The sequence below is a fragment of the Phoenix dactylifera genome, unplaced genomic scaffold (assembly GCF_009389715.1).
Source record: "Phoenix dactylifera cultivar Barhee BC4 unplaced genomic scaffold, palm_55x_up_171113_PBpolish2nd_filt_p 000667F, whole genome shotgun sequence".
NCBI classification, from domain to species: Eukaryota; Viridiplantae; Streptophyta; class Magnoliopsida; order Arecales; family Arecaceae; genus Phoenix; species Phoenix dactylifera.
The window spans coordinates 160,498-188,338 of record NW_024068054.1 but is presented as its reverse complement, the minus strand read 5'-3'; the positions used below and the strand labels follow the sequence as shown (position 1 = coordinate 188,338).

General features: G+C 36.2%; 1 protein-coding gene across 6 annotated transcripts; it reads left to right on the top strand.

Moving 5' to 3' along the window:
- Positions 1 to 2: 2 nt before the first annotated feature.
- On the top strand, positions 3 to 27,816 carry LOC103695689 (serine/arginine-rich splicing factor SR34A-like). 6 transcript variants are annotated; one of them, XM_026800614.2, is made up of 14 exons: positions 4 to 221; positions 3,745 to 3,786; positions 4,231 to 4,341; positions 11,291 to 11,356; positions 11,432 to 11,506; positions 11,589 to 11,700; positions 11,852 to 11,898; positions 11,975 to 12,032; positions 14,343 to 14,392; positions 14,475 to 14,531; positions 22,921 to 23,006; positions 23,086 to 23,172; positions 23,279 to 23,303; positions 27,526 to 27,816. In XM_026800614.2, exons 3-13 carry the CDS (start codon positions 4,255 to 4,257, stop codon positions 23,292 to 23,294), a joined length of 741 nt encoding a protein of 246 aa, XP_026656415.1. In that variant the 5' UTR covers positions 4 to 221; positions 3,745 to 3,786; positions 4,231 to 4,254; the 3' UTR covers positions 23,295 to 23,303; positions 27,526 to 27,816. The 6 variants fall into 6 exon arrangements, 5 of the variants coding, with proteins under 5 accessions (XP_026656414.1, XP_026656415.1, XP_026656416.1 ...); XR_003383195.2 differs by lacking the exons at positions 4 to 221; positions 3,745 to 3,786 and adding exons at positions 3,851 to 4,076; positions 26,205 to 26,268; XM_026800611.2 differs by lacking the exons at positions 4 to 221; positions 3,745 to 3,786 and adding exons at positions 3,867 to 3,924; positions 4,023 to 4,076.
- The last annotated feature ends 25 nt before the right edge of the window (positions 27,817 to 27,841 follow it).

Genomic DNA, 27,841 nt, shown 5'->3' with positions numbered 1-27,841 from the left:
CGTGCGAGGATCACGGTGATCTAAGATCACCTTGCTCTGATCCCATTCGGATCACCATACGCAGCCTAAAGGCTACCGCTCTCATCGGACCTAGGGCACGGAGAGGAGTCTCTTCTTCTGCCTCTCTCGCACCCTCCTACGTCTTTGCTCGATCTCGGCGGACAGCGGCGGCGGGCGAGGCTTGCAAGGGTCGGAGTAGACCACTCCGCTGATTGATTGAGGCGAGCGCTTCGTTCTCCCTTCCTTCTCACTCTCCTTTCTCCTTCTCCCTCCCCCACCGTTTCCTTCCCCACTTTAGTTCTTGTAGCTATTAATTCTGAGGAACGGGGTCGTTCGAAGCCTCCGAAACAGGGCGGAACTTTTTTGTTTCTGACCCCCTCTTCCATTACTGTGAGAGAGCTTTGAATGCTCTCCCATAACTTGTACTTCTTACTCCGAAACAGGGCTGGTTCTATTCAAATGCCAGGATATAAATGATTTCTTTTGTGCTTTCTTTATTCTCAATTTGTTGCCTTAGTTATGATTTACGTTCTGAAATTTTTGATCTATGTTCGTCTGCCCTTAATAAAAGTGATTAATACTTTGCTATGATCGTGACAGCACTTTGAGAGTTTAGGATTCATTTTTATAATCTTCAAGACTCTCTTTTGGATTCGAAATCTATTGATATTATTCTTGATTTTTGTTGTACTATATTACGCTGTAGAAATAAGAAAATTTGCTTTCTTTTCATATGTCTTCAATAGTACTAACGTGCGGGTATTACTACTGTTGTCATACTATTAACATGCTTTTGTTAAGAATAATCCTTAGCGGTTGTGTACTTGTATTCTATAAGTTTAGATCAAATGATAAAACTGCAATAGACTTTGAAGTCCTATATCTTAAGTAGAAGTCATGCATTATTGTTACTGATGTATATCTGAGTCATGTGATATGGTAGTTTATTGAGAAAGATACAAGTTTCAATTGATAACTGACACATATGAAGGTATAAATTGTTGGATAAATGATGTAAAATTTCTGTTGCCCAGGCCATCGCCTAGTCACTGGGACTTTCACCTAGGCTATAGGAGGGTTCATTGCCTAGGGTCGCTTGAGCTATTTGAAAACTATGATATATATAGATGTATCTATATAATATGAACGTGTTTGTGTCCAAATTTTTGAAAAATCCCATGTCCGACAGTTCGTCGAAATCCCTCTCTTTCTCACCCCGGGGATCTGGATGCTTAGACATGTGACATCTCTATTAGTTGTCCAGGTAACGCCTTATTCAAGTTATTGGCCACTTTGTTCTATTCCACTGATTTTACTTAGAGGTGAAGGTGAAGTGCTGAAGAAACAAACTTTAGCTAGGATGATAGGGGTTGGGTTTCATTTACTGATTGATAAACCAAATTGCTTCATGGTTGACCTAGATCACAAATTCTTGTTGCAAAAGATATTCTTTCTAATGCTGCATGGCATGACGAAATGTGTAAATTTCAGGGCAACAGGTAGATATTATTTCTTGGCCTTGTTCAGTGTCTCGCTAAAAAAAGCCACTGATCATTCTTTTTGGCTGTGGATTCCACCAATCGAAGATGAGTGCCATCAGATTATACCACAAAGAGCTCCTTGAACTCAGAAAAGGGTAGAAGTAGTTTCTCAGGTACTTCACGATAGGGGTCCATTTGAAATTTGAATGCTTCAGGCACTCCATGATAGGGGTCATGATGGAACTAAATCTGCTATTGACCCTGATGGATCTTTGATAGAGAGAAGCCAAACCTTGGAAGCTTCAATATGCCCAAGTGAAGATGACATTCACCCCTGCTAGATGACCTTGATCTTGGTTGGGTCTGCCTTTAGTCCTTTAACGGATACCATGTAACCTAGAGTACTATTGATATATAAATGGTCTTAATATCTCTCCTCATGCAAAATCACATATAGATAATGTGGGGAGGATTTGTCTTAATAATCTATTTGCAACACAGATGTTATCATTTCTTGTTGCAATCGTAGAGAGGTGATAGTTTCACCAGAATGGTTAGTGACTGATTTTAACTAAATGCTTTGAAGATGTACAACTGCAAAGATTAGTACGAGCAGTGGTATGGATAAATCAGCTTCTAGTTGCAGGGGACTGTCCCAGTCTGACACACACAAAATATGGAGGACAGAAGCAATGCTTTGCTCTATGATCTTAATCTTCACATCTATTATTAGATTAGTTAATTCATTTTCAGAATTGTGTCCTGTGGGGGTCTTGTTGCAGCTTTATTCGCTGAGAGGCAAGAAGGGCAAGTGTTAAATTGGATCTGTATTCTATGAGTTTGTCTTTTGGAAAATGAGGGTCTAAATTTTTGTTGAATGGAGACAACAAATGTGGAATACTTTTTATCTGTATGTACGTTTGCAAACAAGGGTCCACTTGAGATCGATGGCCAAGATATAACAAACTTCATACCTGTTCAAGACAACACCATCATAGAACAGGTTGGCTGAAGCAAGGATGTACTGTTGTATTGTCTTGTGATTGCTATACTTGTGAGATCAAAATTGAATTTCTTTTAATATTTTATACAAACATATATGTATATGTATGCATATATATGTCTGTATGCACACAGCATATGCATGTGTGGCAGTTGCATCAACAAGTGGTTGGGAGTGTTGGAAGAGAAAATGATGAGAAAACCAGAAAGAATTTTGAGGATATCCTGAAAGAGTTGCAATGTCTGAGAATTTGGCCTTCAACGGAATGAATCACAAACAAGGTTTCATAAATCTAGCTCGATCAGATGGTTTAGTACATCTTTGTTATCATAAGTTTGTATCTCTGGCAGTTGAGCCTGTCATGTTATGTTAGCAAAAGAAATACCTTTGGACAGAACTCTCCTTCAGGTTATTGCTATTCCATTAATCTCCATGCTTTAAATTTTTTTTCTTCTTTTTTGTTTTATTCATCTTTTCTTACGTTCCTACTTCCTGGCTGTGGTTGTTGAGACCATGCATATGTTATTTTGGCTGTGCAAATGAGACTACTTGCTTTTATGAATGTCCGAGGCCACTAAGAATACTTTTATGTTTGCTTAGGTTGGAAATTAGGCACTCTCCTTTATACATTTATACTAGTCTATATGCATGTGTATTGCTCGTAAAGTCTGGAAAAAATTATAAATTCTATCAAAAGTATAATAATTAGTTATATAGAAATGAAAAATAATTATAGGTAAAGAAGAAATTTATATAAAATCAAATTAAGCTATGAGAAATAAATGGCTGATATTTAAGTGATTTATTTTATAGGAAGTAAATGGGATAAGCACTCCACCCAAAATACAATAGATAATTATCATTAAATAGATAAGTGGCTATTAAGGAGGGGGGCGGGAGGGGGAGGATTCTCATCTGATGTGATAAATTCATTTTTTTTAAAATTGTAATAATGGACAAAATCCATATGTGTGTGTATATATATATATGCATATATTTATAAGAAAATGACTATGATTTCTTCTTTTCTAAATTCTTAGTTATGTTTCATCGAGTTTTGACTATTTTGAATGTTATACAAGGTCCAAGTAGCGATGAGATCTGCCGCGTGATTTCAATTATTTTTCTACCTGGTAGATATTCAACAAAGTAGCATTTAGATATTGTCACTGTCATCTTGCTAAACTATTATGATTTCTCTGTTCATAAACACAATTAGAGTTGAGGTAATCTAAGTTTTGCACTTCACACATATTCCAGGTCTTGTTTCTGTCAATGCTGTTGTGAAGAAATCTATACAAGGTAAATCAGTAGATCTTTTGTAAATATTATGCATCTTGTAACAAACACACTTCCTTTATGATAGATGAAAGATGCTGGAAATAGGAGCTTTGCAGCTGTCAGTAGGACTATAGAGGAGTGGGAGAAGTCAGTGGAATAGTAGGTATTTGATAGAGATTCTGGCATGTAAAGAGGAGCCCTACTCTGCACCTCAATAAAGTGGAAATTTTTTCAACATATATTTCAATTATTTATAGCTATGGAGCCTTTTGGAGGATATGAGCAATGGAGCCTGTGGAGCACCATTCTTGGTTTGCGTCAAAATTTTCACTTTTCTTCATTTTTTTTAATCATCGTACAGGATCCATGTTGTTGTGAAATGACCGTTGTTGGATTGGATTGAGGATGAAATGTAGTCTTGTTATGAGGTTATGCTTTTAATGGTCTATCTTTCTCCTTGTACAGGTTCTACAAGCTATCGTGTCAATCATGAGTGGTCGTTTAAGTCGTACCATCTATGTTGGCAACCTTCCTCTAGATGTACGAGAATCAGAAATTGAAGATTTATTTTACAAGGTTTGTATTGGTTATGTTTTGTCCAGTCTTAAGTATGCATATGGTAGTGCTCTTCTTTTAGTAATGGATCTCTCCAGATTTATTTTATATAGTTTTTCAACCTTCCATAGCATGCATATTTACTTGTGTTAGAATAATGATATCTTTGTTGATTGGCTATCACATAAATATTGCTCGATGTTGTTATGCTCACATGCATCTCTGTGTATATCCTCTATGGGTCTTATCTATTTTCATTTATTTATTTGTGTTTATGAAGAGTATTTGTGAGCAGACTAACAGAAAATAAAATTTTTAAGGGCTGATGAATCATTTCTCTGGTTGGCTATCAGAGTTTCCTTTTCAATCTTCCATGGGTGCAACTTTAGTTGCTGTGTTAAAATAATGATATCTTTGTTGATTGCTATCACATAAATATTACATGATGTTATTGCAATCACATGTATTTTTGTGTATCTTCTATGGATCTATCTACTTCTATCAATTTATTTATATGAAGAGCATTTGATGAGCAGACAAGTGAAAATAAAAAATCAGAGTTACAGGCACATCATGCTGAATTTTTTAAGGGCCGATTAAACGATACCCTGACTAGGACATAGAAATACTATAAAAAACTAAATAGAATATTTTATTGAAATTTATAAGCTCTAGCTATTAATAGTTTTGAATTTGTAGAGGTGTATTTAAAGTGTTCTAAATGTGTTGGACGCATAAGGATTTTGCTTAAAAGTTTTTTTTATACCATCAAGATTTGTTCTTTTTTGTAGGGGCAAGTGTTTGTTTGGCAATGGAGTTTTCTAGTTACTCTCTTGTTCTTTTTTGTAGTGGCAAGTGTTTGTTTGGCAATTGAGTTTTCTAGTTACTCTCTTGTTCTTTTTTGTAGTGGCAAGTGTTTGTTTGGCAATTGAGTTTTCTAGTTACTCTCTTGTGGCAACTTGACTCCACTCTCTTACTCTTATATTTGCTGGCAAAATTGGTTTTAACTTGAGCTGTATGAGTTATAACTTCCTTGAGACCACCTGCCATTCTCTTCTTGCTGCTTCTGTTCTAACCTTGGTTGTCCCAAAGCAGTTGCAACTGTGGTGCATCTTTTCAATTATCCACATCCATAATAACTGCTGGTAGCTCTCTTCTTTACCATCCATATTCCTAGCCTCTTTCTTCTCATCTGTGTCTTTGGTTGTTAACCTGTTTTCTTTTTATTCCTCCTGCTAATTTAAACCAAGTACATAGCTAGTGTGCTATGTACATCTTCCCAGAATTAAATCTTGAGTACACAACCTACCAGTTTGATGATCCTACAGAGCATCGGCTACAGGCCCCTGAGATGGTACTGGTTTTGAGCATCTACACTGTTATGTTATTCCTTGTCTGCTGTTTCAATTGTCCTCCTGTGGATGGTGATCTTGCTCATTTTTATCTTTCTTTCTATTTCCAAGCTTTCCAACACTTGAATTTATACCACAAGGGTGCACTTCATTTTGCTTGTTGCTCACAAACATGCTGATTCTCAATAATTCCATGGATAGAATCCTGCTTCATTTTCTCACCATTCTAAGTATTGCTAATCCTGCTCATCAACACAAAAGATCACCAAGGTGGGTTTATATTACTCAGGTATAACCACAGAGTCATAGGCACATCTTATGGTTCTTATTCTTGGAGGTTGCTGAATCTTTACGTTCCCTAATTTACACATTTTGAAAAATTCTTTATTCTTCACTTGGAAGTTGTCTCTTGCAAATATTTCTTAAATAAGAATACAATGGTTTGATGGACTGACATAAGTGCTTGATTCATGGTTCATGGCTTCACCTAGTATAATGTGGATTATTAGACCTTTGTTTACTGTTTTCTAAGATAACCGCCGTTTGGTTGTTCATTGTTGTTTGTAATATTGTACAACGGCCTTTTTATATGTGAAGAATGTGTTTTCTCATAGGATTTGTTTGGTTCGCGAGAAGAATTTTGCCTCATTGGAATATTTTTTCTGAGAAGCTGATGCTTGGGTATATGATGCTTAGAAAAGTAGTTTTTATATGTTTAGTTAACTATGGAAAAGTGTCGTAGGAAACCTCCTTTCCAGAGCGACATATATTTGGTTGAGCATCTACTTTTATGAGAAAATTGTATAAAATACCTGTAAAACATCACATGCATAATTTTTAATACCCATTTTTAAATATTTAAAAATAGGTATTAAAAATATTTACTGGGTTGAGTTTTTAGAGTTCTAACAATTTTATTAGTTAGTCAACTTTTTATATTTTAGTACTTTTTAGTAGTTATTAATATATTTTTATATTAAAATTATTATAACTTCTTTATGTTGTAGTAATTCTTAATAGTATATTTTTAATAGTTTAGGATTATAAAAATAGCTATTAAGAAGATTATGATGGTTTAAGGGCATTTTTGGTAAAAAAATTAATACAACTTCCAGCTCATGGGAAAGAGGCTTTTCCGTGTCTCATATGGGTTTTCTTTTATGTGAAATTTAGGAAACTTATTTCCATGGGAAAGCTACTTTCCTATCCCTCTCCTTTGAAACCTCCAACCAAACATGAGGCATTTTTTTATTTTTCCGTTGACTACGCTTTCCCCCCTCTTCTTTCCGCGAACCAAACAAGTCCATAGTAATCTGCTCGAGGAGTTCTATGTGCATCCTTCATCTAGTCTTCCTATCCAACCAACATGTTTGTGTCTAGCAATTCTTGATACTAAATGAGCTTCTTGGTCTTATTCTTAAGAACTTAGTCCAGCACTCTCTGTAGGCAGGTTTGAGTAGCCAAGCATAGTCATACTTCATTTGTTTATCCTCCCCATTTTGCTATCTAGATGGACAATATAATTATTATAGGGAATGACCCATGTTATATTAAACGTCTCTAGGAATATCATCAAAATCAATTTATATACACTTAGGGCTGTTAACGAGCCGAGCTGAGCCCACGCCTCCGCGGGCTCGGCTCGGCTTGTTTCACAAAATTCCAGGCTCAGGCTCGGTACCGAGCCCTGTATTGGGCTCGGCTAGGCTTGTTTCACAAAATTCTAGGCTCGTGCTCGCTTCGCAAAGCCCGGCTCGGGCTCGCTTGGCAAAGTCCGGCTCGGGCTTGAGCTCGTAAAGCTCGTTTGCCCGAGCCCGAGCGCGAGAGCGAGCCTGAGCGCGAGAGCGAGCCCGCCCCACCCCATCCTCATCCCCATCCCCATCCGGCCATCCCCGAGCAGCCGAGCTCTGTTCGTCGTCGTAGAAAAGAACAAAGGAAAGCAAGAAAGAAAGAAAGAAAAGAATAAGAGAAGAAAGAAGGAAAGAAAGAAAGAAAGAAAAGAAGAAGAAGAGAAGAAAGAAGGAAGGAAAGAAAGAAAGAAAAAAGAAAAGAGAAAGGACTCACCGGTTTCGGCCGCGAGCACCGCCGGCACGGGCGTCGGCCGCGGGCTTCTCCTCCCCTCCTTTGTCGCAGTGTCGCCGGTGGAGGAGGTCTTCTCCTCCCCTCATCGTCGCGTGCGGAGGCCGTCGGCTTCGGCCGCGGGCACGGCCGTGGGCGCCACGGGCTCGGCCACAGGCTTCTCCTCCCCCCCTCTGTCGCAGTGTCGCTGGTGGAGGAGGGCTTCTCCTCCCCTCCTCTGTCGTAGTGTTGTCGGTGGAGTCGGCAAAGAGAGGAAAAGAAAAGGGAAGAAACAGAGAAGAAAGAGGGGGAGGGCCCTCGTTGGTGGTGGCGTGGCGTTGGAAGGTTCTGGAGAAACCGAGAAAGGAGAGGAAAAGAAAAAAAGAAAGAGGAGGTGCTGAGGTGGAGGGAATTTAACGGGTTGGGTTCAGGTTAACGGGTTGAATCCGAACCCGAACCAATCCAATCTGATTTAAAGAAATTAAATGGATTTGGGTTAGGTCGGGTGGGTCTGATCTAAATCCAATTGGGTTCAATCAGATTGGAATTTAAATTGATTAAGCCAAATAAAATTTAATTGTGTTGAGTCCAAGTTTAATTGGGACGCAATTAAATTATTAATTGGGCCGAGCCCTCATTTGGGCTCGAGCTCGAATTTAAACGGCCTCATTTTGGGCTCGGGCTCGGGCTCGTTTGACTAACGAGCTGAGCTCGAGCCGGGCTTTTACCGAGCTGGGCCCGAGCCGAGCCCGAGCAACTCGGCCCGTGGGCAGCCCTATATACACTTTGGGTTTTTGTAGTAATTTCCTCAGCCTTAATCTGACCCATAGTTTTTGAAAATTTCTGGTTTCTCGTCATGAGTCGATGATTGGCATTATTTTCATTCTAACTTTATAGATTGTTGGATTGCTATTCCATAAAGCTTCTCTTGAAGCTTTGGCTCAGCGAGGACAAGTATCTGTTTTAGTTTACACATTATAGTTTGTTGACAATGTGGACTGTTTGGCAATCCCTTGCCAAGATTTTTCCTAGCATCCATATGGCAGGTCAGTTTGCAACTCTAGTATAGACTACTTGCAATGCTTCTGTTTGTATTCCCTGCCATCTATATTAGACCACCACAGTGCACTCCCCCATTTGTCTCCTTTGTCTCTTCAACTTTGAGCCTTTTTTGATGCATACTAGTATGATGTTGTACAATCTCCTTGCTGTCTTACGGATCTTTTTCCAGCTTTATCCTCTCCTGGAACATTAGCAAGAGAGTTGAGATTAAGCATGTTGCCAGGGCTTATACTCTCAAGGCAATTGTTTTTCTCCATTGCCTGGATGATTGTGAATCTTTCTTGACACTCATATTCCTCTTCACCGTGACAACCATAGTGCTTTCTAGATTGCCTGCAGTTCACTATGTTGAGTTTACCAAGCACAATAAGATTCTTTTTTGACTTTATGCAAGCCTTTCTTGGGTTCTTTTCTTACCACCTATATCCTCTCAAACTGTTATCAGATGCTCTTTCCTACGCAAACTTTGAATGTATGATCCATAGTGAGTTTGATGGCTACTGTACAACTGCATGAATGAAAATTGCATGTTCTTTACTTTTCTCAGTTCTTTTATAGCTTTATTTACCACCAATGTACAAACAGCTTGTACATTTTATATATCGGGTTATTTCTGAAATCGAAAATTGTACAGAGCTTTTTCTTGTTTTCTTCACCTTTGTCTGAATAACAATTGCAAGCTAGATGGAATGGTGAGAACTGAGGACTAGTAAGAGATGGTGGGTAACATAAAAATGAACATAGGTTCCATCAACAGTTATGAATTAGGAAAGGGAAGCTGGCTGAACATAGGCAACCCAACTTGCAAGAGTGCCTTTAAGAGCTTCTGCATGCTAGTGGTGAGGTCTAATCCTTAAGTTAGAACAGCCTACACCAAGGTTGAAATCGAGTGTGTATCAGCCACACGCTGGCTGGTATAATAGTATTCAGCCGAGAGCTGGTAGGAGTCCATATTAGGCAAATCAGGTCTGTGTCATATTGTATCGCTCATAATCTCATACCAAGGCACACCAAGGTGTATCAACTCTGTACCACTATACACTTGTTCTTGCTCATTTTACTCAAGGTGTATGGAGACATCCTGCCCATATCAGGGACCATACCATATTGCCTGCCACTATTACAGTATCGACCCTTAGGATTTAAATCTTTTGTCAAGACCATAGATGTAGGCCTTACAAATACTATATCTAGTATTGTTTTTAAAGGCTTAGGGTTGAACTGCCTAGTCTTGGACTTGTATGCAGAACAACTACCTAGTGGGTGCCCAAGCGATTCTTTTAGGGCTCGTTTGGATCGCGGGAAACATTTTCCCTCCAGAAATATGATTCTTGGGAAACAAATTCCTAGGAAGAGGATGCCTAGGAAAGTACTTTTGGCATGTTTGGTTGACCATGGGAAAGTGATAAATTTCCAAAGTGCTTATGTTTGGTTGGCCATCCACTTTTCTGGAAAAGTTATGTATAATTTCTATTATGCCCTTAATAAAAATTAGGTCTTTAATGCCTCTTTAATGCTTCTTTAATGCTGAAGGGTCTTTTTGGGAAAAAATAAAAATGGAGTAACTTTTCCATGTTTCTCATGGGAAAGTAACTTTCTCATGTTTCTCATGGAAAAGACTTTCCCATAAAATGTGGGAATCATATTTCCATGGGAATACAACTTTCCTGTCTCTCTCCTTTGAAAATTCCGACCAAACAAGAGGCATCTCATTACTTTCCCGTTGACCACACTTTCCTCTCTTCTTTTCCCCGCGAACCAAACGAGCTCTTAGTTCTTGGCTAGCCTGCTTTTGCATCTTTCTAGTTAGGCTGGTGTAAAGTTAGGTTGGTTAAGGTATCAGGTGTATTAGGCTGGAATACTATAACCCTCACCATTTTCTATGGCCATCATTGACAGTTTAACAAAATTAACCATGACTCTACTTTGTAACAATAATTTATTCTATTGGGCAAGGTTTTAAATACTGTAGGATTGTACTGTCCTGGTTCCTCCATGGGACGGGACACCAGTGGATGTCCTATCCTTCCCTGATCCATTTCCCAGCTTGTCCCGTCTTGACACTCAGGACGATGGGATGCCTTATTATTCCACTGTTATTTAAAACCTTGCTATTGGGATTTGCCTAATGATAGTCGAGTCCGATGATGTGGAGCTTTACCATGAATAATGAAAGTTGTGGTGCATTCTATTCTCTCATCAGGAGAGAAGCCAATACAGAAAGTTGCATGACTCAAACCTAATGATATCAGAACTCAAGTATATAGCCTGTCTTGCATGATTGCCTTATGAGGTGAAGACTTTTGGGGATGTGCTTGATTTCAATCTTTTGAATGCATGCTTAAGTAGATGTTCTGTTGCTAGTTTGATATGTGAAAGTTCTAGTACCCATAAAGACCCTTTTTCACCTTCTCGGAACATGTAACTTATTAATGATTGTACTTCGTAGAAAATACAACTATTTTTACCTTTGATATCTTGTTATACTCTGATTGCAGTATGGTCACATAGTGGAAATTGAATTAAAGAATCCACCTCGCCCTCCTGGTTATTGTTTTGTTGAGGTAAACTCTATTAGTTGACATTCAGACCCTTCAGCAATTGTTTCTTTTTTTCATTTTTAACTCGTTATTCTACAGTTCGAAAGTTCTAGAGATGCTGATGACGCAATCCGGGGTCGTGATGGCTATAATTTCTATGGCCACCGTTTGAGGGTAACTGAGACTACTTTCATGTCTTTGTGATGTGATCATGATACCCACCAGTGGTTTGATTATTCTTTGGGTCCTCATGCAGGTTGAGCTAGCCCATGGTGGCAGAGGGCAGTCATCTTCTATTGGACGGAGCAGTGGGTATGCAAGTGGGGGAGGCGGTAAACATGGAATTTCTCGTCGTTCTGAATTTCGAGGTGCTTTTAAGAAATTGAACTTCACCATTTTAATGAGGTTATCATTTCTTGTTATTATAGCTAGACATGCTTTGGTAAATGTCCCATAACTGGTATTTGTTATTGTCGTGGAGTTGTATTTTAAACTCTCAACCTTTATTAACTTTTGCAGTTGTTGTTCGTGGACTTCCTCCTTCAGCTTCATGGCAAGATTTAAAGGTGCGAGCACAGCCTACCAAAATAATTCACTTTTTCCTTTCTGAGCTTGGGGCTTTTAATTATTTATATTTTGTAGGATCATATGAGAAAGGCTGGGGATGTATGTTTTGCTCAAGTTTTCCGGGATGGTGATGGTAGGTCTTTTACAACTATCATGATTTGCTGTGTTGTTTATTCTTAAAGCATGGAATTATGATCATTGGTTTGCAATAAATATTTCAATGATGCTTGATCATCACGTAAGCATGATTAGTATTGTCCTAGGATTCGGAATCTGTGTGCACGTGCCTATATGTGCATGTGCAAATGTGTGTATCTGCCTTGCACACCTGCGTGCAATAGTATAACCGTGTGCAGGCGGGCAATTATGTGCACACCTTGTGATATGCAGTTTAGATGTTCCTTCTTGTGTTTTCATGTTCTGCCAATAAATCTAGATTCTAGATTCATCGGAAAACTTAGTCCTTGATATATGTGTGATTGTTATCAACTAGAAGCATCTGTCATTAGTTGATGGAATTGGGAGTGTGTGTAGGAGCAGGCACGTGTATGTGTTTAGGGAAGTAGACACGTAAAAAACTCCTAGGCAATGTTTGATTCGCATGAATGGGAGGTGGGAATGGGTATTGGGTTCCCATTCCAGCAAACTTTCCATATTTGGCAACTCATTTGGACATACTAATGTTGATTCCAATGATTATTGAATTCCCATGAATGGAGTTAAACCATGACCAAGGCGGGGCCCTAGTGCTAGATAGGTGCCTGGCAACATAAAAATTCTTATATAATAAATAAAAATACATTGAAAATATATGTAGTAATATAATCTTTATTAGATAATCTAATATTATATATTATATATCATAGTAATATTGGGGATCATATAATAATTTAAATTATATTAGTATGATATTATTAGATTCTCAATTATTATAGTAATTGATATTATAATTTATAATATATTATCAATAATTTTAATATGACACATAATTATGATATTGTATTTTAGGTTACTATTGTATAATTGTAATTGTAATATTATGATAATTTTTATTATATTATTACAATTTATTATTATAACTATTATTTTATCATTTATTGCACCATGATTTATTATGTTAATTTTATATTCATTGTAATAATAATACCATCCATATGCATATTAAAATTATAATATTATATGATTTTTTATATTATAATATTAATATTATATTATGTATCTTTTTATATTAATTTGATATTTTATAAATTTGATAAATATTGTCATAATATTATGCGATGAGTTAGACTAGACATATTACATTAATTCTTTAAAAAAGAAGTTAACGGATTATCCAATTTCAAGATCCAAGTTATGGAACACCATCTACATTGGAAAAAATACTGAGAAGCCAAAATTCATATGTTTTGCTGGTCTAACCTAATCATCAAATTGGTGTTAAAATAAACAGTTTTAATAGTGTATTATATTTTAATATGATCTAATCATCAGAAGCTAATGAATTTAAATCCAACCGTGTTTTAATTTGTGTAGATCATGATTAATAAAGTGAAATTTCAACTTATTTGCCTGTTTATATATTTTACCATTATTACAATTGATACTGTTTATTTTGTCTGGACTTGATTCATAGGTTAGAAAAACCATCAACATATATGAATTCTAGTTTCTAGGCATGTTTTGTAGTGTAGATAATATATAAAGGTTTGGATCTTCAATTTCGATGTTTTATGATTGTTTTTAGAATTGTTAAAAGTTAAAGTACATAGTCCAACTCTTATGTAATATATTTCAATAATAGTATGTAATATATTATAATATATTATTGTTGATTTTGCAATATCAATATGACAAATAATAATATTTTAAATTTTAGCAACATTAAAATTATTATTATAATATTAATAATCTTAATAATATAATATAGAATAGAAGAGTATTACATGGTTATAAGATTGACATCAATATTACTATATTAATAGTATTGATATTATCAAGTAATACTTTCTAATATGTTATGATAATTATATATTGCATACAGGAATTCATTATTTAGTATTATATAGTATCACATTATATCATTTTTATGTTATATAAATTTGATATCTTATAATATATTGTTATAAAATATATATGATAAATGTATAAATAATGATAAATATTAATCTACTCTCGATTTATTATTAGCATTAATATAGATAATACAATAGGTACATATTTTTATAATATTAATAGTATTTGTAATTACAATGTATTATTATTGATTAAAGAATGGCAATATAATGAATAATTATATGTATTAAACTTTCTGCTGCAGCTTTTATGCATTACGTGTTCTGCTTGAAACACTTTCCATGCTTAGTGTTTTGCATATGGTTCACTTGTTGAGTTCATGTCTCTAATTATAGACATTCTGACTTAGATTTTTCCTATGCTATTTTAGGCACTATGGGTTTGGTTGATTATACTAATTATGAGGACATGAAGTATGCTGTAAGCATCTGTCTCCAATATTTTTCTTGTTATACATTGCAACTTCATTTGTGATATCTAATGGATTTTGTTTTGTTATCAGATTCGGAAACTTGATGATTCTGAGTTCCGAAATCCCTTTTCGAGGTCCTATATTCGGGTAAGTTCTCTTACTACTATGGATGTAATTTACTAAGACTAACTGTCATTCATTGTTTTATAAAGCATAACTTAGTATTCTAGTATCTGTAGAAACAAGGCATTGGCTCCATGGTGTTATTACTGTTCTTTTGTGTTTTACAAAATCAAGTAAAATATTGTGATAAGAGGAGGGTAATTGCAGAATTCAGGCAATATGTGATATAATTTAAGGCATTTTTCTTTATTGTGTTCATATGCAGTCTTCCTAACTGCACTTTCAGCTTATAACTTAATGTCGACGTCACCAATGGCAGAAAAAGTTATTTAGATTTTCCTGTAAATGTGTACGGCAAGGTTGTTTCTCTTGTTTATATTTTTATAGCCCATCATTTTTTGCCTGTTGAATCAGTGGGCCTCCCGGATGAACAACAGACTGAAAAATACACTAATTGGGCTGTTCTAACTATTGCACTTTTTGATTTTGGATTCTTGTGAATGGAAGTAAAAGGTGAAGACGTATATCATTTAACTTGATCCAATTCTTCTGTTTAAATGTTGTGTTGTGATCCATGAATAAATAGTTCCAGAAAGATGGCATTATGTACTGTAAAATCCAAGGTCACAACTTTTGTAATGGCCATCATGACAGTACTCAGGTTCTTTGTTTGAAGATTTGTTTCATGGCTATAATTGGATCTTGAAAACAGCAAACTTGTTTTGAGGACTGTAAAGACTTTTGAAATTTACCTTTCATTTTTTGGGAGTTATAGGAAGAACCATAGGGCTATATTAGGGTGTATGTATGACAAATTTTTAAACTGTGCTATGTTAGTTCTAAACTGTCTCGGTTTTTTTGCCGGAACTGTCTTAGTTCGCCGCTAGTACGGCTTGGGACAGTTCTGCCGACCGTGCTTGCGAGACTCTTTGCTTATAGAAATTGTCAATCTGGATGATTTTATTGATTCATAGGTTTAGCCAAAGATGTGGAGAACAAAAAAAGAGGGTAAGACACATGGTTGATAATAGAAGAGAGTTGGACAACAAGAAAACAACAAATGTGGCTATGTAGTGTTAAGTCAAAGAGTGTGTGTGGAGAGTGTTCTAAGGAGAAAGACAGGAAATTAAACCAGAGATTATCACAATTTACTTAAATTCATTCTCATTATTAAAGAAATTTTTGTTCACCCAATTGCTTTCAAATCATAAGCAGGTAGCTTCCCTTGCTGAGTTTTTTTTGGTGAACTAAGTTCTCCTACTGGGGTGTCACGCACTCCAAAATTTCACTCACTTTGCTATCATAATTTAGCAAAATGAACTTTAATTTGATCACAATTTTACAATTTCTAGCTCTATCAATTTGTAATTACAAGTTTAACTGTAGAAAATGGAAAGATTGGGGAAAAGATCTGTATAATTTTATAATGTATATTATTGTTTCATAACTTTTTTTTTTTTTTTTTCTGAATGCTTCCATATCCTAGCTTTTCATGTGCATTTCCTTTAATCTCCATTAACTCTTACTCTAGGTAGCTAATAGTCTCCTGTTCATGCACTCTATCTTCAGGTACTGCATTGAGAAATGGGTGCTGAAAGTGATATGTGGACAGTAATGGAGAAACTAGGGTAAAAAGCATTTTAATATGAAAATTACATCAAATAATTGAAGATTAAGGCAAGGAAAACCATAGAGAAATCAAGACCAACTATTTTTCTCAATTCTTTAATATATTCTTACCCTGGCTTCCCCAACCTCTTTTTATTCCATTCCATGGGTGCTTCTTGCCATTTCCAAAATGTGGGAAGATGAAATCGGGGAATGTTTTGTGAGTGGAAAAAATATTTCATGGTGATCATGCCTCCAACTAATCCTTAAGGACCTTCCTCTATATTCTTAGTTGTCAATGGAGGCCTATATAGGAGATGAAAGGGTCTGTTGGCTAGTTAACATGGCTATCATAATTCTTGACAGGCTGTTTTACTACTCAATTTTGACTGCAGCACAAAGCATCATCATTTTGGATTGTGGATTGAGCTGCCATCCATGCTTGTTGGCATGGATCAGCATGTATCTTGTGATTGCCTTACTGGCATGTGGTAGGGCTGAGTGCCTGTATTCGTTACACCGTGGTGTGAGTGCATGCCTACCACTGGCATGTGACTGCAAGCACCTTACTAATGCTATATCGACACAACATCGGCACACAATACTCCAATCCTTGCACGACTTAATTCCTTTTAAGGGAAGCTATTGACTTTCACTTCCATTTCGTTTATTTATTCCATTTCTTAGCAAATTAGTACTACTAATATTTTTGGATGAAGTATTGCTGCCTTTGTTTCTTTCTCTTCTTGTTTCACATGCTTGTTTTATTTTGTTATCAAATTACTACTATTAACATTGTTAAATGAGTGTATGGCCTCCCTTGTTTCTCATAATGATTCTTGAATCTTTTATTGAGGCTATATAAAGGGCATGAACATTGCTTAAAGCAACCTTTTAAAGAATCAACATGTCCATCGCTACACCAAGACCAATATATTGTTAACAAATGATATGATAGTTTTTCTCAAAACAAAAAAAAAAGGTATGTTGATTTTTTACCAACTTGTTTGTGGAATCCGTCAGCCTACTTAATTTTCAAGCATTGAATAATTCTAGGTTTATGCATATGAAACCATGACAAAATGAGAGTAGAAGTAGATCAAATTTTTTTAACAGCCAAAATCACCCAAGTTGCTTCAACACTCGAATGAAATTACAAATGCCCAATTGACGTAGCACAAGCGAGATGAGCTAATCTACATAAGACTTTCCTGTGAAGTACTCCTCATCAAGTTCTAATAGCATTGTTGCCATTAGTATTTGTTGTAATATTCCACCTACTTGAGTAGTATTTTTGGCTCTGTTCATATTCACTTTCAAATGATATCCTATGTCATTCATCACCTCTGGGCTCTGATCCTTAACCATTTTATGGTTAATGTCTTTCATTGGCAACCCTATTAAATCTCCCTAGAAAGCACTAAATGGCATCTGATTTGGATTTAGTGCCTCGTAGCTGGCTTTGACCAACTAGAATCTTCTGCCTAGATTGTTATATCTCCAATATTTTGTTCCCTCTTCCAGCCCACATCCGATTACATCTAACCTTTGTTCATCAATCAATTTTTAGTGCTACCATAGTTTGTCAAGTAAACTTTAATTTAGTCACAATTGTTTCGTTTATGATATATCATTTCATAAAAAACTTTGCCCCAACTCATTACGGGCATGGTCACAAGTCTAGTGTTTGGGGACATCCTGGCATGATTGAAAGATTTGAATTTGGAAAAATAATTTGGCAAAAAGTCTGGCTACAAGTCAGGAAAAGTTCCAAATATTTTAAAATGTTTTAAACAATAAGAAAATAAATAATTGTTCACAGTTCTATATCATGACTGATAAATCTCTCCAAATTACATTCTTACAATAAATTCAAGAAGTTTTAAAGAAATCAAAGAAAAATATTTTTAAAGGGTTAAAAAGTACCTGAGGATTGGGAATTTTGTTCGAACTTGGGCCTTGGTAGAAGTAAAAGAGAAATGATGAGGGGGGCTGAGAAGTTTGGGAAATTGAGAACAAGAAGGTTGAGAATGGGAAGTTTAGAACATGAGAGATAATGGAACATATTCACTGTTGAAGGCTTTGGATCCTTATTTTTACCCTTCAATTTAAATAGCCCAAACCCTCATGCCCACACCTACATTCTTGACTGCGTAAGGCTGCATTTGTAGATTTTAGGCGCAGCAGTTTTTCAAAAATTCTTCTTTTGTTTGTAAGTCTCGTGAATTCCATGATTCTCAAACCGCGAAACAATTCGTAGAATTATTCAATTGTGGTCTCATCTGCACATTCTTTGCAAACTTTTCAAAAATATATCGAATTCTGTTACTTGGTTGCGGGTAGCTTTATATTATTTTATAATACTTTTTGTTTTTCTGGGTATATCCATTCATGGGTCTTATTAAGTTTTCTTGAAATCTCCACTTCCTCGCCCTTTCACCCAGTCTTAATATAGGCAACTGGAATTTTTCATTTTACTACGCCAACCATACATACCACATTGATTAATCGTTCAAGAAGTTAAATACAAACACTTAAGTAGAAACTATGCTGAAAATTTGCTATAATGCAAGAAGAACAAAAACATATGTTGAGTGTAAGAGAAACAAAAGAGAAATAACTAGAAAGCCAAGCACATTGGTTTTCCTTAATCATTTTCCTTTTTATGTAGCTCAACTCACGTAAGCCAAATCCCAAACTAATAGGGGTCGGCTACATGAATCCTTTTCCTCTGTCTTGCTCTGTTTAGGGTTACATTTTTTTTTGAAAGACGTATCGATATCAAGTCTGTCCTTATTAAATGCCATGTGATTTTTGGTGTACCTTACCTCTACTCCTCTTTCTTTATACATCTATCAAATCACTTCTTCGTAACGGTGCATCCCTCGGTTTACATTGTACATGGCCAAATTATCTAAGTTGTCATCTCAATTTTTCCTCAATTAGTGCTACCTCTACATTTTTGCGAATGACTTCACTTCTTATTCTATCTTTTCTTGTATTACCTCATCCATCTCAATACTCTCATTTCGACCACATTATCTTGTGGATTTGTTGTTTTCTAATTCTTCAACATTCTGTACCATAAAGCATAACTAGTTATATGGCTCTTCCGTAAAATTTTTCTTTCAACTTGGCAAGTATCCAACGATCACATAGTATCTCAATTGTATTATGCATATTATCTAACCTGCTTTATTCTTATAGATTTACAATCCGTCTTTCCTTATGAATAGTTGATTCTAAATATCAAAAATTATCACTCTTAGAAACGTCATGATCCTCATTTTTCACTCCACCTTTCCCTATTTCTAATTTTACTAAAACTAAATTCAATGTATTCTGGTTCGGTCCTACATAATCTAAAATCTTTAGATTTTAATGCGCTCATCCATAGTTTAATGGTACGATTAAAGCCCACCTTGTTTTCATGCAAGAAGGCTATATCATCCGCGATTAGCATGCACTAATGAATATCATTCTGAATATGCTTAGTAAGCTCATCCATAACTAATGCAAAAATGTAAGAACTTAGAGTAAATCTTTAGTGTAAACTTATTGTGATTGAATACTCATTAGTATTATTACTAGTAGTTCTCACACTGGTAACAAACATATCCTCGATCACATTAATATATCTAATGGAAACTCTTTTCTTTTCTAACACCCATCATAAGACTTCTCTAAAGGCTTTGTTATATGCTTTCTCTGTTGATAAAAACCATTCGAAGATCTTGTCTCTTTTCTCTATATTTCTCCCTTAATATGAAAGAAGAAAAATTGCTTCCATAGTTGATTTTCGTTCTATAAAATCAAATATGATATTTTTGTGTCACGCCTCTATTCGTGTTCAATCACCTCTCAAATTTTTATAGTATGGATCATAAGTTTAGTACAACAGTAGTTTGAACAATTTTGAATGTCACATTTATTCTTATAATGCATAACTATAGTGCTTTTTCTGTATTCATTCAACGTTTTCTTAGTCTTTAAAGTCTTACTAAACAAATTAGTTAACCAAGGTATTTACACATCACCTAAACACTTCCAAACCTCAATGGAGGTTCCATCATATCCAACCACTTTTCTTATTTTCATCATTTTCTTAGCCTTCTTTATCTCAGATACTCTAATTCTACGTGTATACTTAAACATTGCTATCCTCAATAGAACTAGCAAGGCATCTTAAATCGTTTCCATGACTTTAATTAAATAATTTATGAAAATAACTTCTCCACCTTTCTTTGATCTCATCCTCCTTAACTAACTTTTTTTTTTTTTCATTTTTGATGCATTTAACATGAGTCAATTGTCTAGTTTTCCTTTATGTTAGTTTTGCAATTTTATTAGATTTCTTTTTTCCCATCCTTAGTTTCTAGTTTGTAGTATAACTCTTCCTGCATCTTGAGTCTAACCCTCTCATACCTTCTTCATAACTTTCTTCTTGATTTCCTTGAAGTTTTCATTTGCTTCTCTATTACTACATTTAGGTAATCTTCTATAGTACTCTTTTTTTTTTAGCCTTAATGGTTGACTGAATTTTCTTATTCCACCATAAAGTTTCCTTACTGTACTGCCCTTTCTCCTTTGATTCTTCAATATCTTTGTTGCCACTTTCTTAATTCTATTAGCCATCTCGTCCCATATGTTATTGATTTCTTTATACAGATCTCATTTTCCTTCCTTTAACATTCTATCCTTAAAAGTCATTTGTTTCTCTCACAAATTCTAACCAGTAGTCCTTGGGTTCCTAATTTTCCTTAGTCCTTTTCTTCCACTTCCTAATACACACATCTAAAACTACCAATTTATGTTGGGCGGTTAAACTCACCTGGCATAAACCTTTATGATCTTTATACAAAACTCGATCAGTTTTCCTAGTCAGGAAGAAATCTATTTGACGAGTATTATGCCCAATTTTAAATGTTATCAAGCAAGATTAATTCTCTTTAATGTAGGTTTAGCTAATACTAGGCAGAGTACAAAACCTAGTTGGAGTTTTTCCTTTTTTTTATATTTTATTAAATATATTTTGGCAAAGCTTTTCGCTATCTTCTACCTAACTTATTTCATTGAGATTCATAATTTGTGTTGAAGGTATTTGCCAAGCCAAAGGAATCTTAAGAAATGAAGTGGTCTTGATTTGTCTTTCTTGATAAATGCTTTGTGAGGTGGAAACCAATTTCTTGGTGATGGGAGGGTTTGATTGGCTACCACCACTTCATAAAGGGGGCCAATACAACATAGTCAATGAGAATATCATCTCCGTCCAAATGACACAGAGTTATCCTTCCCATTTCATGTTTTTGTTCCATTTCCAAGTAAATTGCTAGTAAAGGGATGATAACAAATGATTTGTTGCTGTATTTCATTCTCATAGTGCTTCCTGGACTTATTTTTAAGACTAGCAGGTAGGATATGAGCCCATGATCAAGGAATGCTGATCGGCCTGTATCGGCCGGTTCAGCCCGTACCGAACCGGTACTGGTTGTGACCAGTCCGGTTCGGCGTTAAAAACAAGTACCGGCTTGTACCAGTCGGAACCGGCCAACCGTACCAGCTCGCATCTGCCTGTACCAGTTTCAAATTTTTTTTGGGCTTCTAGATGCGTGAACCAGGCTGAACCATTGGTACCAGTTCGAACCAGTATCGGGTTCGGTACCGGCGCCAATTGGTACGTCTACTGGTACCGGTTCGGCAATTCTTGCCCATGATCATGTTCAATGCAACTTCCATAGAATGCTTACATGTTCACAGTTCCATGTGACAACAATATGTTGTTTCTAGATTGTTGGATAAACTTCTCAATCTGCTTGTATTGGTAATCTTTCGACATACTTGCAAAAAATTGGATAGATCTAGCTCTATTTTTATTAAACCACCTTGAAATGCTTAAGGGGCCCTGGCTGCTTTGAAGTGAATTTCATGAATCACTGCCCAAATTTTAAATTGCTGATATGGCCATGCATGTGCTTGGTGACATGGTCTATATATTAGTTGTTATTTCATATTTTTTTGCTATGGCCTTTAATGTATACTTTAGAATTCATTATATTATGTTAGCTAGTGCTCTTTCCTTGGTCATACTTCTCCACTGGTATTACCTTTTACCATGAATCACTTCACCATGATTCTGATCTCTCATTCTTGTAAAGATTAATGGCCTTTCAGAAGCAACCTCATTAACTTAACTTTCGAGCAAACCAGTTGTCCTATATATACCAGTAATTGGTGTCTTTTATGCGTTTATATCAGTTCTATCTCATAATTTTCAACAATAGATACCAATGATATTTTTTTTCTCAACTGCTAGTACAATTAACAGTAGTGATAGGCTGATAGCTTCATGTTTTGGATCTTGAGTGCTAGTTAAAGTTCAAGCAACATTTGCTTTGATACAACTTTTGAACTGGGGAAGGCTGAGCTAAACACCAGGAGTTCAACATCTAGTCTGTATTTTCTTTTTTCATATTTTCTTTCACAAATTCTTTGGAGCAGATTGCTTTTACGTAGAAGAAAATGGTCGACTAAGCGCATATTTGGTGTTGCTTCTGTTTTTTTAAAAAAATTGTTATCACAAAAGGAGAAGTTATTTTAGGTTCTCTAGCTTCTCCTGACAGTACTATTTTAATTTTTCTTCTCATAGAACTTCTCTATTCTAGGAAGCATTTTTTTTGCTTTAAAAGTTACAAAAGCACTATTTTTAAGCAACACCAAAACATGCCTTAAATCAGACCATGAGACTTAAAATGAAATTTGCCCATTATGATGTTATATTTGATTTTAAAACTTTATTTATTTTCAGGTAAGAAGCTATGAGAGAAGCATGTCGAGGAGTCGAAGCCGAAGTAGGAGCAGTAGTAGAAGCAGAAGCCCTAGACGGAGTTGGAGGTGAATTCCTAATTTTGCTGATGTGCATTGAAATAGATCCTCTTTCTAATTAAAATTGGTTCCATTCTTTCCTCTACAGCAAGTCAATGGAAAGACCTCTCTCTAGATCACCATCAAAATCTGTTTCTCCAAGATCTAGATCCGCTTCTCCTGTCAGATTTTCAAGGTAGTTGCTAGTACATATGATAGGTTCTAGAAGTTCTGAAATTGAGTCTTCTGTTATTTATTATTAATATATATTGTCATTCCCTTTTTTAAATTTCAATATACAGGTCAAGGTCAGGCTGATTGTGCCAGGTAATGTCTTCATCTTGCAGTTTCTATAGCTTTATCTACTCTTAACATCATTGCAAAATTTTAGCTGGGAGAGGATATTTTTGGATGCCTTAGTTATTGCAGTTTGAAAGCAAAACCAATACAATAGTCCTGTCATACAGTGAAGAGCGACATTATGCAGACATTAATAGGATTAGGAAGACTAGTAGTTATTGTTAGACAGTACATTAAATTGAATACTAGTATTTTACATGAGTGATAATGTGAAATAATGCAAAAAATCTCATATTTGGTTGCTGACTATTTTGGATTTTTGCCCCTTCTTTTGGGAAGAAAAATAAAAAAATTGCTTTAACTTTTAAGCATCTGCAACTATATTTGTTTTTGTTTCCAAATTACTAGTTAATATTGGAAGTATCCTTTCATCATCTTACTCTTCATTTATTCATTCATTTAATTATGCATAGATTTTTTTGTCTTTGCACAATGGATTGTTATCTTTTTGTTCTCTTTCATGCAAGCACAAAGAAAATAATAATAATCTTAACAAGTAAATAGTTATGCCAGGCTGGTAAGGGTCATGATGCTTCACAAGATGTAACCATAAGCATCATTTTTTAACAGATTAGATCACTAAATCCATAAATTTAACATATCAATGAACACTTTTATATCGCTCTTGTACAAGTCCTTAACTTCTTGTTTGAAAATTGAACCACAAATTTACTCTACAGGTATAACTCATGGTCCAAACCTGGTTCTGACCCTATGAGGCCCTTTCCGATCTTGCTTATTAGGGATGTGGTTTACACAGGAAGTTCCTATGGATTGTGAGTTCACAGGAACCCATGAGACCATTTGCTGATCCATGGATCACATCCAATAACCCCCATGTATTGTTGTTGTGCTTTATGGTCCTACCCTATGTGTGAGTTGAGGTGTGCATGAATGGTAGGTGCCATTGGATGCCATCTAACAGTCTTATGGATTCTTGTGATCTATATCAGGGTTTTAAATATCCGTATCGAATTTCATACTGTTTTTAATGTAAAAATATGGTATCAAAACTATTAGCTTTCAAAAAAAAAAAAATATCGGTACTAACCGAAATGATCAAGTGTGGTACTTTTAATATCCACTAATACGGACCAATACATATTAGTACCAAGGAATGCCGAACCGTGCCGGACCGGCCAGTTCGGAGTGTATCGAACTGGACCGGTAGGGGACTGGCATGATTCCACCTATTAAATCGGTTCACCTCTCTCACGTTTGACCTCTAGCTCGGTTTGATTAAAACCTGCTCCCCCCTTGGCTTTCGTTAATAGCCCTTGTCGTGCCCTTTGTCTTGAGACCCCCCCTCTCCCATTGTTTTGATCATTCGAGACCCCCTCTCCTGCTGTTTTGATTGTTCGAGACCCCCTCTCCGTGGCTTGCGACCACTCAGAGAATACCCTTTCTCGACGCCCGCTCGCCCCCTCTCCGACGTCACCGATAAGAAACCCCTCCTCTTTTTCTCTCCCCCTCCCTCTCTCTTGGCCCTAACCCTATGACGATGAGGGCTCGAAAGTCCTCTCTCTCTCTCTCTCTCGGCCTCTCTTTGCGCCCTCCCTCTCTCTCTCTCTCTCATCCCTCTACCTTTGCCTCTCCCCCTCTCTTTCTTGCCGTTTTTATTGCAGAATAGGGGAGGACTCTCTTTTATTTTCAATTTCAAACTCTTTTTATTTTCGAATTTTGATTTGAAGTCGACAAACCATATACCGACTTCAGTGCAAAATTTGAAAATGAAAAAGGGGCTGAAACGGACGGGAACAGTATGGTACTAGTATCGATACAACCAACCTTGATCGGTACATATTGGTACGATTGTTTTAGCATCCTGGCACCCATGCTAGTGCTAGTTTCATGCCGCAATAGAACGATATTGGTCGATCCGTCCTGTTTCAGCGATTTTTGGAACCATGATTTGTAGGGACTCTTTAGGTAAATTGCTCCCCTTTTCTAGACCCATAGGGTATGGGTCTTATTTTTCCTAGTTGACCCTAGTCATGTATTAACTTGGTCTAAATAGGTCAAACGCTAGATAACCGGATCCAATGCAATCCAGCCTGATCCAATTCTAGCCCAAAACTCATGAGCTTGAAATCCCTGACCCCTCTATCACACAACGCAGTGCTGTTATTTAAGGTTTGTTGGGTATTATTTGTAGGCTGAAGGTTTAATTGTGGTTTGACCGTATCCTTATCGGCGGCATATGTAGTAACAACCTGTTTTGACACCCTCTTATAGCTATCTTCACTTGGCATATGTGTCAGTATTACTTTTCCTTCTACGATATATAATGGATTAGGTACTTCTTGAACCTATCTGATCTAACCTGTCTTGAATGCATTGTTTTTGGGATTGGGTTATGTTTGGCTCTGCCTGGCCCAAGTGATTGACCCGAAAGAAAATTGGATCGTGTTGGGGTCATGCTTTACCTTGTCTAGATCTTACGAGGTTGTAGGCCTCAATGTAATTATCTGTCCTTTTGGTCTAGGTGCGGGGGCATAAAGTATATTATAATTGGAGTATCTAGCAGGAACTATGGACACTATAAGGGGAAAGGAAAATATGATGCTACACCTGTGACATGCAACTTGGTTTTTCTTATTTGTGAAGAGGAATTGAAAGTAGGGGTGGCTTTTCTTGATTAGCAATAAGGTTGACACAGGAGCTAAGTAAGATCCCAAAAATAAAGTGATAAAAAACTGTATGTTAATGGACAGGGTGCTATTGGTTCTGTCAAATTGGTCTGCATGAATGCTCAAAATATGTCAAATTAGCTGAATTTTTGTAGATGTCAAATTAGCTGTTTCTTAGTGCTCATCTGTCGAAGTTGCTATGGCTCAAACTGCACTGAGATGCCAAGTTCTCTTGTAGGCTCAAGGTGCAAAGTGAGGCGCATGACGTAGCGAAATGAGGCACCAAATGAAATAAGAAAAAAGTAAGAAAAGAAAATAACGAACTTATGATTTGAAAATATTTTGATAATAAAATTAGCATAAACAATGTGCCCACGTGCACCCACATGAATCACACATTATTATGTACCAGATACATAGGACAAACAAACACCCCCTAGTCAATGAAAAGTCATATGCACAAGCAAATGCACTGATACAGGAAATACGTACAATACATTACTTTCTGTATCAATTATCTATTGATAAAGGCCACAGCTTATTTTTATAATTTGTTTTAGTTGCTTATGTATTTTCGTTTTCCCCCAACTTTGGGCAATTTAATGTTTACAATTTTTTGGCTGTAAATACCATAATTGGATCTGAAACAGGTAAAGTTGCCAAAACTTGGACTTGTTTGGCCTGCTAAAATCCAAAATGAAACCAATGCTTTTGAGCCTTGAGCCCTTGCCTATACGGGATTACATGGAGACAAGTTTGCAAGGCTTTTGGAATCTTGCCATTGCAGCAATCTTTCACATTTGACACCCTATGAGCGCATGTTTCACATCCTCTTTTTCATCTGAGTTACAGGGAAATTAGTTTCCAGATTCAAGCCTAACAAAGATAAATTAATATCAAAAGTTACTTTGGCACTCCTGTATTCGATTCCGAACCTTGTTTTATTTGAGGTCATCTCTCTGGAATTTGATGCTAAGAACCAAGCCACTAATTTTCTTTCTTCAAACATCTGCTCATATAATGGTTTGTCTCCTAATTGGAATGCGCCAAGATAGGTCAACCCAACAAATATGTGAAATGCACTAGGAGTCCTCTTGATGCTCTTTGCAAATCCATGTTGGATGCCTGATATACGATGGCTGTACACCATCATCTATTTGTTGATGCACCACATTAATTTGGAGGCAATAACTAGTAAGTAATTTTGGTTGGAGAAAGTAATTGATCTTTGATAGATTGGATTAACGTATGGTCGGACAATTTCAAGGGATTCTCTTTGCTCTAGGCTTCTATCTGATGGACATTCATTTATCAAATCAACCAGTTCTTAATTTTTTTTCTTTCCATAAAAGCTTTTACTGTTCTCTTAAATTTCCGATCTTTAAGTGCCCTAGATCTGGTCAAACTGGTTAACATCACGAAAGAACCTGTGGTTTGTGGTTTTCCTGGTTTCGTGCAGGAAATTGCTCAGGTGAAATCAGGCATTTGCAGTTTTTGGGATTCAGGTTTTATGTTATTCTACTTAAAAGTTGTTGATTGTTGTTATTGCTTCATGGCAGGCATCATACTGTATGGTGGTGGCACTTGCTGTTTTCAGATGATCAGTGTTGACATGGATATACTTTCTGGACTTTTGCCTTTTGTGGCAGAGAATTTAGCTTTTGATAACTGTGAACTTGAAATGCTAGGTTCTCACAGTTGTTCTGTTTTCACTACTGTATTCTGTGAATGTCCTCAACTAAGTGATCAGCATATCCAGATGAGCTAGTAATCTGAACTGTTAAGAAGTATGCATTATGGGATGATTGGTAAGTTAGTATGTTTTATTTTACTTGTCAGATTACTCTTCAGGATTGGATGGCTTATTCAACTATA